Source organism: Arachis hypogaea, chromosome 15 (assembly GCF_003086295.3).
Source record: "Arachis hypogaea cultivar Tifrunner chromosome 15, arahy.Tifrunner.gnm2.J5K5, whole genome shotgun sequence".
Classification (NCBI taxonomy): Eukaryota; Viridiplantae; Streptophyta; class Magnoliopsida; order Fabales; family Fabaceae; genus Arachis; species Arachis hypogaea.
The window spans coordinates 73,444,461-73,455,912 of NC_092050.1; the positions used below are offsets into that span (position 1 = coordinate 73,444,461).

At 35.8% G+C, this 11,452-nt stretch overlaps 1 protein-coding gene across 2 annotated transcripts; it reads right to left on the reverse strand.

Moving 5' to 3' along the window:
• Window positions 1-8,191: 8,191 nt before the first annotated feature.
• LOC112750307 (NAC domain-containing protein 2) lies at window positions 8,192-9,973 on the reverse strand. Of its 2 annotated transcripts, none has more exons than XM_025798953.2 (3): window positions 9,566-9,973; window positions 9,214-9,494; window positions 8,192-8,820 (listed from the first exon to the last, which is right to left on the reverse strand). In XM_025798953.2, exons 1-3 carry the CDS (start codon window positions 9,738-9,740, stop codon window positions 8,350-8,352), a joined length of 927 nt encoding a protein of 308 aa, XP_025654738.1. In that variant the 5' UTR covers window positions 9,741-9,973; the 3' UTR covers window positions 8,192-8,349. The 2 variants fall into 2 exon arrangements, with proteins under 2 accessions (XP_025654738.1, XP_025654739.1); XM_025798954.2 differs by having other exon boundaries at window positions 8,192-8,797; window positions 9,566-9,941.
• Between the last annotated feature and the right edge of the window lie 1,479 nt (window positions 9,974-11,452).

Here is an 11,452-nt window from a genome sequence, read left to right on the forward strand (position 1 = left end):
TTTGATAAATCTCACTACTGCTTCAGCATTTGCTTCCCTGACAGCCACAGCCTCCACCCACTTGGTGAAGCTTTCTGTTGCAACTAGAATCCATTTCTTTCCCATTGATGGGGTTGATTGGTCCCACAAAATCTACCGCCCATATATGGAATGGGTATGGTGTTTTGAGGATGTTCTTCTGCACGCTTGGCGCATGTATGAAGTTTGCATGCTTTTGGCATTGCGGACACCTTTTGGCCCAGTTGATTGCATCTTCCTTCATTTTTGGCCAGTAATAGCCAATCCTGATTAGTTCATACCACAAGGCCCTTCCTCCTTGGTGTCTTCCACATACTCCTTGATGGACTTCTTCCAAGACTTTATCTTTTTCTTTATCTCGAACGCATTTCAGCATCTCTCCGGTAAAACTCTTTTTGAACAACTCACCTTTCTGCAAGAAGTAACGTTCTGATCTCTTCTTCAATTTCTCAGCTTCTATTTTCTCTGAAGGCAAAACTCCAGCATCGAGGTACTTTACGATGGGTTGTTGCCAATTGTGAACATTACATATATGCGCACTTTCTTTTGTTTCTTGACAAGCCTTGTAGGAAGCTTGTAATTCATCACAATGAGACTTCATTTTCGGCCAATAAATACCCCACCTCTGGAGCCCGGTACAAACTAGGGCACTCTTCTCTGCAAGTGGCTCCATGTAGTTGTTCTGCTTTTTCTTTCCCTTCCTCTTCTCCTACACATTTCATGAGGAGTCCATCATTGCTTTTTTTTAACATTTACCCATTGAGGAGGCAAAATCCTCTTGTTTCTTTGGTGATGTTGAGAGTTCTGAGCTGTTCGTATATAGGCATTCGCCAATTATTGATTTTTTTCTTCCACGGACATCCTTTTTTCTCTGGCAGAACTTTCAGCTACCCAATGTTCCAAAGCATGTTATCCATTTTGAATAGTGACTCTACTCCCCAATGTTGCTAAAGCCTCCTCATGCTTGTTTTCTGTTCGGGGTACATGCTCAAATGAGATCTTATCAAATACCTTCATCATGCGCCACACTTGTTCTCTGCCTAAGGCCAGACTTCTTTCCTTCGTGTCGTACCCTCCTAGGATCTGTTGTATTATTAGGTTGGAGTCGCCTTTGACATGGAGTTTCTTGATACCAACTTCTTGAGCCATCTTCAGACCGAGCATTAGCGCTTCATATTCTACCTCATTGTTGGTGCAAGAAAAATCCAATCGAAACATGAAGGACAGATTTTTTCCATGGGAGTCTGTAAGGACGACTCCTGCCCCTCCTTTAGGATTCGAGGGTGTTCCATCAAACATGAGGGTCCATATTTCCTCTTCATTGCAAGCATGAACCGTCTCTATTGTTCCTGGAATCTGATCTGGCAACTCTTCAATCGTTGCTTTTTCAGGACATATCGACAAGAGGTCAGCCAAAGCTTGGCTCTTAATGATGGTAGGTGTCACCAATTTCACATCATATTCGCTTATTAGGAGTGCCCAACGACTCATTCTTCCAGTCAACATTGGCTTTTCAATTAAAAATCTGAGACCTTCATTTTTTATACGACTTCTACTTGGTGTGCTTGAAAGTAGTGTCGGTATCTTTGTGAGATGTACACCAGAGCGAGACAATGTTTCTCTGGTTAAGAGTATCTTTGTTCTGGCCCTTTCATGGCTCTTCTAACATAAGCAATGGATTTCTCTTTGCCTTCACCTTCTTGTGCAATTAACCCACTAACCGCTTCTTCTCCTACCGCTAAGTATACCTTCAATGGTGCACCAGGCTGAGGGGAAGTCATGGTGTGAGTGGATGTGAGAACGTTCTTGATCTTGTCCATCACAGCTTGGTGGTGTTGTTCCCACATAAAGGTTTTCTTCTCTTTTAACAAAGGTTTTAGGGGTCCTAAGAGCTCCCCTAATGCTGGTATGAACCTTCGAATGTACCCCATCTTGCCTATGAACTTCTGAAGTTCCTTGATGTCTTTCGGAGGTTCCATGTCTTGGACAGCTTTAATCTTATCCTCGTCAACTGAAATACGTCCTTTGTGGACTCTGAATCCCAAGAACTTTTCAGATGACACCCCGAAGGCACATTTTATGGGGTTTATCTTGAGTCTATACTTTCTGCATCTAGTGAACACAGCTCTGAGGTGTTCTGTGTGTTGCTTCCCGTATGTTGACTTGACAACCAAATCATCTACATAGTCTTCCACAAAGTCATGCATTATGTCATGAAATATAGCAGTCATGGCTCTTTGGTAGGTTGCTCCAGCATTCTTTAGGCCAAAAGGCATGACAGTATAGTTAAAATTACCTACGGGTGTTCGAAATGCTGTCTTTTCTTCATCTCCCGGAGCCATTCTAATTTGGTTGTACCCGCTAAATCTATCCATGAAGGAGAACCTTTCAAATTCGGCTGTAGCATCTACCATTCTATCGACATCTGGCAGAGGAAAATCATCCTTAGGGCAAGCTTTGTTTAGATCTCTAAAATCCATGCAACACCGGATCTGTCCATTTTTCTTCTTCATCGGTACTATGTTGGCTAACCAAGAGGGGTGTTGTATTGGTTTGACGAACTTGGCTACGAGTAACTTTTCGATTTCTTTCTTTACTTGAGCTTCTATTTCATTAGAGAATTTTCTAGGAGCTTGCTTGACAGGAGTTTCTCCTTTCCTCACAGCTAAATTGTGGGTTACCAGGTTTGGATCTAACCCCGGTATTTCATCATAGTTCCAAGCGAACACATCTCTGAACTCTGTCAATAGTGCTATCAAATCTCTTTTCTCCTTCTCCCCTAGAGCTTTGCACACGAACAAAGGCCTCGGGTGTTCTTCAATCCCTAAATTAATCTCTTCCAACTCTTCCTCCTTCTGCTTTGCTTCATCTTGGAGTTGGAGAGGGGTATTTTCTATGTTGCTTTGCAGATGTTCTTTTTCTTGTACACTTAGGATGTCAGGGCCAGGGGAGTTCTGGTAATTTTTCTCCGCTGGACCCCCGAGTTCCTATAGGATACACCACCGATATCCTCCACCTGGGAGAATTTCCTTACGAAGCCCTAGGTCTTCGATTGCTGTTGCTCGTTTTTTGGTGTTTTCTTTTGGTGCTTCCTCCATCAGGGTGTTCTTCCATACTGCTTTTTTTCTGGGTGTTCCGATAGCGCATTCCTGCACAGGCTTTATTTTTTTGACCCCTGGTAACGCAAGCTCTTCATAAAAATTCGCGTCCACTAAATGTGTTTCTCCCGCATCAAAGGGTGTTACAGTGGCTGAGATGCTAATATCCTTCCCTCTCCAGCTAGACTTTATGCATTGATGCCAACTTGAAGGAACACACCGATGTAAATGAATCCATGGACGTCCCAGTAGGATGTGGTAGCTAGAGCTTTCATCCACCACATGAAACTTATTATTGGTCTTTATGGGGCCAACTTCCAAGACAACATTAACACACCCTCTGGATTTCACACCCACTCCATTAAAAGCATTGAGCCCTACTTGAGTAGGCCTTATCTGGTCAGCAGAACCTCCCATTTCTAGAAATATATGAGTGGGTATGATATTTACCCCCGAGCCAGCATCCACCAAGGCCCTTCTGACCTTCATGCCTTCTACCACTGCTTCCACGTACAATGGTTTATTATGGTAGAACTGCCCATTAAATGAGTCAGGGTCCCGAAACACCAGGGCATTTGCATAGGCCTTTGCTAATCTTGTGAGCGGAGCGTTGACGCCCCCAAAACCTTTTTCATGCTTTTGAATGACTCCTATTAGAGCTCTAGCCACCTCTTTCTGAATGTGGGGTTCCAAGCCAAGTTGGTTGAACATGATTCTACAACCTCGAGACTTCAAAAGACCTCTTGTGAACGTGTTTTCATCCAAGGACTCCTCCATGGTGACCATCTCTTCTGCTTTATCTACGATATCTATCAGCATTACCTCTCCTTCAAAGCCTATCATTCCAACATCATGTTGAGAAAAAGGAGTACTTTTTACACCTTCTTGATTTTGTTCTCTATTTAGGAGTATCTTCCCTTCCTTCACTTGCCTATGAAACATCGTCCTCACCACATAACAATCAGTCAACCCATGGCCCTTATTGTGGTGCACCATGCAATATCTTGGATCTCTCAAGTCTTCAGGTGTTGGTGGCTTTCTATCTGTTTTGGGGTTTAATGTTCCATCCTCAAACCATCCATTTACGACAACCATGGCCTGAGCTCTGGAGAGAGGTAGTGGGGGTGGAGGACTGTTTCTCTTAGCACCCCTAGAATAGGAACTCCTTCTGCCCCTGCCATCAGTGGCACACACTTTCAGAGGGAAAACTTCTTTATATCTCCTTCTATTACACTTCATTGCCACGGTTATGTCAGATGCTCTCTTTAAGAGCTCAGAGAAAGTGTTTATGTTGCTCATATAAAGATACATTTGGGATCCATCTTTCACATTTCTAATACACCCGTACACCAATTGTAGCTTTGGGAGAGTGTCTATACAAAGCAAAACTTGATCTCTGTACCTCTTGACGAACGCTACCAATCCTTCTCCTTGTCTCTGTTTCACTCTCCCCATGTCCATGATGTGCATGGAGGGTTCCTCTTCCAGGAACTTGTTGTAGAACTCCGTCACTAATTACTCCCAGGTGTTGATGCTACTGGCTTTCAACTTGCAATACCACGTGAACGCCCTTCCTGTCAGTGATTTTGAGAACTCCTTGATCTTGAGCTCCTGGTGGTTCCTGAACACCCCGAGATCGTCCAAGAATGACAGGATGTGTTCTTTGGCACTTTCAGTACCATCGAATTTACGAAAGGTAGGTGGTTGGTACCCCTTAGGGTATGGTTTTGCCAAAATATGATGCCCGAATGGTGGACTTATCTCTCAAGTGGGTTCACTTCTTCTCCCTTGCCTTTTAGAATACGTGCCAACTCCCTACGAGTGACTGGGGTGTTCTCGTCTTCCTCCGTGTTCTCCTGATTCGCGAATGAAGGCGGTGGGGGGTTCTATACCTCGTTTGATCCCTAGCCATCATTTCCGTGATCAAATCTTTCATTTTTGTCTGGTTGTCTATCATATAGTTGTTCACATGAGCAGGAATGGTTACATGAGTGCGCATGCCAGCGGTACCTCCAGCATGGGGTGTGAAGAAATTTGCGTAGGCATGAGCTCCTTCTCCTCCCGCACTCAGATTCTGCTGCTCCATGAGTTCTTCTTCTTGGTTGTGCCCGTCCTCGTCTTGAGGTGATCCCAAGCTGAGGTTGAGATCTCGAGGGGTTATTGAGCATCGCTTGGGTGGTCGATTCTGTCCAGGATGAGTATTGCTAGATTCAGCCATCACGTCGAAGTGTTCCTCCCCAGTGAAGTCGCCAAGTGATTCGGGTGATTTTCGTGAAAAATAGATTAATTGAAAAATAATGATTAAGATGAGAGATTCGGGGTAAGTATACTTGTGAGGAAAACACTTCTATTTAATGACAAATAAGCAATACAAGAACTAGTGATGAGAAATAGAGGTGGAGAACAAGTGTTGAGACCTCCACCAATGTCACAAGAGGATGAATGGGCTTTGTTTAAAGTGGACAGGGGTGGTTAATGATTGTCTAGTGTTCTAGTGAAACAGCCAAATGCCCGTTTTTACTCGTGAAGGTGATGAATGGAAATGATCAACAATGAGAGAAATTTTGAGGAGAGGAAAAGATGGGTTTTCTAGCTTCTCAGCTTTAGGAATAAGAAAGGTTTTAGAAGAAGGTGAAGGTAAAGGTAAGGGTGAAGGTGAAGGTGAAGGTGAAGGTTTTTCATAAAAGAAGTTCTGCCTTAAAGAGGTGGTTTGAGGTCCTTTTTATAATGTAAAACCATGATGAAGAGGAAATCTATTGTCCAATGGTTATAGTCTGACATTTGATTTACTCCTTTTGCCCAAAATATTTTTAGGTATTCCCATCACTTTAAGTCTTTTCAACTGTTCAATGGAGGAAGTTGATTCCCACAAGTTAAACTAAAGCTCACTACATGTGACATCAGTGAATGGACATCTAGTTTGGTTTTCTTTCAACTAGATGACGCTCTTTACACTCCAAATCCAATCAATTCACTTCCACCAATTTAGTTCCCACTGAAGAGAAATTCAACTCCTCAAGGTGTTCTTTTGGGTTCCATCCTTTTACCCAATACCTTTAGGAGGAACTTGACTCTTTTTTGACCATGTTCTTAGATCATTATAAAAATTATTTATGTATAAAAAAGGTTTATATTTTTAGTACACAATCAACTGTCAACCCGACATATCTCCATGGAGATGTTGCCTTTCGGTCACGAATAAATGGGAACCTCTGGAATATCGTACCCGGCACACAGTCCAGGATATAGTGTCTGCACACTCTTGTGATTCGAAAGGATGCGAGCGGAATACTCTTTCACAGACCTCACATCTCAACGTAAGCAAAATTAACCACAGACCTACTGAAATTTTTAATATTTTAAAATTATCTTAATGTTATACTACAATCTATTAACAAATTACAAATACTAGAATAACAATATTAAAATATTAAAAACTTAAATAAATTAATTTAAACGTGAATAATAAAAGAAATCTATTTGCAGCGAATGTCCAATACCTTGTCCGTTCGGAGATTAGGCCGCTAGAATTTCAATAACTGGTAATGTTAAAAATTATATATATACTTACATGAATTTATATGTAAGTCAAAACAATGCTTCTTCTCACCTGTTTCGTGTCATGGACCGAACATACATCCCAAGAAGTCAAGAACTTCTAGCATTCAACAAGATTATTAACTATTAAGAGTGGGTTTGGGAAGTAGTAAAAAGCATTTCTTTTTTTGAATTATGAAAAATTATATGATGTACATTTAGTACTATTTTTGAAAAATATTTTTAATTTTTAAAAAATTAATTGAAAGTTTTTAAGAAAATAAAAAAATTATGACTTTTTTTTTAAATTATTTTATCATTTTTATTATAAAAAAATGACTTTAAAATAAAAAAGACTATTGTACTACTTTTATTTTTTACTCTGTAAAAAATATTTTTTATTTCTGTTGAAAATATTAACACTCCATCACTATTTTCATGTAATATTTTATCCGCTAAAAGTATCGACTCTTTACTACTATTTTCACACAATGATTTAATTATGTAAAATTAACATTTAATATTAAAAAATATTTATTATCATCGTTATTTTAATATCCATTCTCTTTGTTATAAAAAATTATATTAATTTTTTGAGTCATTTATCCAAACAGTACAACTTTAAAATAAATATTTCTATAACTAAAAATTCAAATACAAAATAATTTATTTATAAATTATTATTAATAAAAGTATTTATATTTTTTTAAAAATTTATTTAAAAAATTTATCCAAAATTAAATAGGCCTAAAAGTAAAACCATGTTATATATATTCATTAAAAATTTCAAACGATTAATCCGTTTTAGAATCTATATTTGTTTATATTGAGTAGCACTTTCCATGACTAAGCAAATACAAGGATTATTGGTAACTAGTTAATTCTTTAATCCATATCTAAAACTATTTGAGCCCATGCGCATGCCTATTTTCTTTATTATATATATAGCACGTCATCCACATTGCTTTCCCACGGTTTAGTGTTATTAGTCACCGATTTTATCAACACTGCCGTCATCATTTTGGATAAGCAACACTACTCACAAACCAGCAACAATATTCAATTCAACTATATTTCATTTTTTTGAAAAAAAAAAAAAAGACTTCGTTTCATGATAAATATCTATATATTCCGTCTTAAAACATATTTAGTACATGCTCCAAAATGTTTAAAAAGTATATTTAAAAAATATAATTACAAAAAGTTCTTAAAAATACGCATCAATCAAATATGTTTTAAAATCGTGTAAGTTTTTCTCTTAATTATTTCAGCTTATTCAATTATTGACTTATAGTTGGGGACTCGCTAACCGTATTGTCCTTGGTCAAAATAAATTAAATCATTGTAATAATGTGCACGAATGATGTAAAGGAAGTTGGTGGCTTAGCCATAAAACGGATGAGATAAGCATTTGGGTTTGAACATTGAAATTATCATAATCAAGAAAGCTAATTTATTTGTTTAATTTTAGAAAGCCACTAAGCAGCTTGTCCATATATATATATATAAAATAATAAAGTCCATGTGAGCTAATCAGATTTGATACCATTGAGAATCCATTATGTGATGATGATGTAATATAAATTTTGTTTTCTACAAAGAATCTTCATGATTGTTCTAATTGGTGACGCTTCATCGCCATGTCTAACAATAATCCAATTTCTTTTTTTTTTCTTTTTAATAATAAAATTAACTGTTAACTACCACTATGATCAAAGAATTGGTTCACAAATATAGTAGGGTTTATGGTGCTATTCTGTTTCACTAGGTTGTTCTTCCCTGAATCCACATCATAATAAGGATTGTTATGATTATTTTTGTTAGGGATTTCAAGGATCTGAGGTTGTTTCATAAAAGGGTCCATAATCATGTTGCCAACATTGGCACTGTTTAGTTGAAAATCAAAGGTTGAGTTATATGATCCATCAGAGAGTATTTGTGATATTGGGCCCAAGTAGTCCATTTCCAAAAGATGTGTAAGGGAACATGTCCTTGGGAATTTCATCATCATTTCTTGCTCATCATCATTATTATCATTCCCATCATTTGATGATGATGTTAGATGATGATTGATTTGGGGCATTGTTGGGAATTCCTCTTTAGGCTCCAACATTGATTTTGCTATGCTCCTCTTCTTGTAGATCCTGCATAACACCCAGTCATCTAGCTGATGATGACACATCCCAAAAATCACAAAAAAGCGTAAGCTTCCACTTAATCCAACACATCAAAATATCAGACAAATACAAAATATTGAGAATAATATACAAATTTGACTGCAGGATAAAACATTATCAATAGATAGACAAGATGTTTTAGTTTTAGAATTTTCTTTTGTCTGTTTATCCAAAATATAGAAAAACAATATTTAAATGTCTATTATTAGTCATGAATTATTATATATACAAACCAAAAGTGAATAAAAGTGAATGAATAATCAACCCAAATTTAAGAGACAATATTTCTATCTTTGTATAATTACTCTAAAATATGATGACTAATTTTTATTTTCTGTTTTGGTGTGAAAAAGATGATGAGTTAAAGAGCGAAAAGGGGTTACCCTCATGGATCCAATTTGTTTAGTGGGTTGCCTTCTTGATCCAACCAATCTATACTCATGCATGATCCAATCAGTCTTGATACCCTTTGGGGGCCTACCCTTGTAAAAGACCAAAGCTTTCTTGACCCCAACATGCTTAGACCCACTATAGATTGCTTTGTCCGTACCAGTGGCCTTCCAATACCCTGAAACCGTTGCCCTATTAGGCCTCACCCCATTTGGGTACTTCCTATCCCTTGGGCTAAAGAAGTACCATTCGTTCTCTCCAAAGCTTGTTTTATCTGAAATCACAAGAATTAATTAAAACAACCACAGAGACTAGGCTAATAAATTAAATAATAATGATATGTACCGGGTAATTCCCATGGATCAAACTTATAGATATCAACTTCAGGGATGACGGAAGCAGGGCAAGGCTTTGAAGTGGCTTGGTTACAAAGGTAGTGAACGATTAGTTCTTCATCAGTTGGGTGAAACCGAAACCCAGGAGGGAGTTCAGAATTTGAGCTTCTTCTACTACCCTCCATTAATTAAATTGGTTATTATTTTTGGGACTATAGTGGGGACACAACAAGAGAAAGAGGATGGGGATGAATTGAAGATAAGGGTTGAAGAGAAATCAAGGTGTTTGAAATGTTTGCAATGAGATGAATGCCCCTTTTATCTTTGAGGTTTCTTGTCGTTTCTGATTTAGGTGCATGGATTTCATTGGTTCGTGCTACGACTTTTTCTATGCGCGTCACCTTATGCCTTCTTATTTATGCATGCTCCAATTATTTAAAATCATATATATCTTTATCTTCATATCAAAATAAGATATATTTAATTTGTATTTTAAAATAAAGAATACGGATCATCCAAACTTATTATCTTTTATTATTAATATTTAAAATATAGAATAAAATATATTATTAAATTACTAAAAAAAAATTAAATTAAAAAAATTAAATTAATAATTAAATAATAATAAATTTTTATAATTTGTTAATATTTTTTAAATATTAAATAATTATTTATTTTAATTTTTAATTATATTATAAATAAAAAATAATTATAAATATTTTTAGTGTATAAATTAAATGTATTTTAAAGATATGAAAATATTTTTTTATATATTTATATTGATTTAATTATGTTAAATATATATTAAAATTAATTATAAAATTAATTATTAATATAAAATATATATTAAAATATAAATATATATATTAAAAATAAATTAAATTATATATATTTTTATACAAATATATTAGTAATTGATTTTGGTGTACGAATACATAATATTTTTGTTTTTTGGGTACTATTCTTTGAACTTTGAACTAACTCTGATGTTCCGCGTGTTTATCCACATTATTGGGTCGCATTCAAGTCACCCATAGAATATTATTGGCATATTGCATGTCTTCATGTATAGTAGATAAACAAAGTGGAATGAATTTAGGTATTAGATTTTTCATACGAATAATTTAAATAGAAAATAGTAGAGCATACAATTTGATATTTTAAATAACGATTATATCATTTATAAAGTGTCAAAATAAGGAACATCATCCTTAAAATGAATCATCATTAGGCAATGCAATTCACTTGCAACTAAATTAAAACAAATGATTGAAGAGTAGCAATTTTCCTTTCACCTTATTATTCTAAAGTTCTTTGAAGGATCTAATTTCTTTTATTTTTTTTCTTCTTATCACCTTTAAAATAACTATTCCATCTATCGTTTTTTAATGTATTACCGGATTCATTTTAGAAAGGGTTTTTAAATAATTACAATAATTATATAAAAAGGAAGAAAACAGTGAAGCTATAATAATTACCGGAGGTGGAAATACTCCATCAATAAGAAATTAAGGAGATTGACTAATCACTGGTACATTATTATTATTATTATTTACTACGAGGATTGATTGGACAAAAGATAGTATTAATTGAAATAATGATTGCAAAATGGTTTAAGTGAAATTTTGATATAAAGGGCATTAGTTATATTCATTTAATAACTGGTATTATAAGAATGTTAATGCGTGCACTACTTATAATTTATTGGCTAAAATTTCTTAAATAAGGGTTGGCCACCAATACTTTTCCATTTCGAAATTACCTTTAATAGAAAATTCTATGAAAAATAAAATGATGAAAATGAGGAATAATATGAAAAATCACACAAAAAATAAATGATCTGATTAACCTTAAAATTGATATTTTCACTGTTTCTTAATTCATGTTTAAAATTACA

What these genes read in the sequence shown, in the direction of transcription:
- LOC112750307 (XM_025798953.2), bottom strand. Translation starts at nt 9,740, where the DNA reads ATGGAGGGTAGTAGAAGAAGCTCAAATTCTGAACTCCCTCCTGGGTTT. An exon ending in TGATCCATGGGAATTACCCG is followed by an intron (nt 9,495 to 9,565) that starts GTACATATCATT and finishes TTGTGATTTCAG; the next exon opens with ATAAAACAAGCTTTGGAGAG. An exon ending in AACAAATTGGATCCATGAGG is followed by an intron (nt 8,821 to 9,213) that starts GTAACCCCTTTT and finishes TGTCATCATCAG; the next exon opens with CTAGATGACTGGGTGTTATG.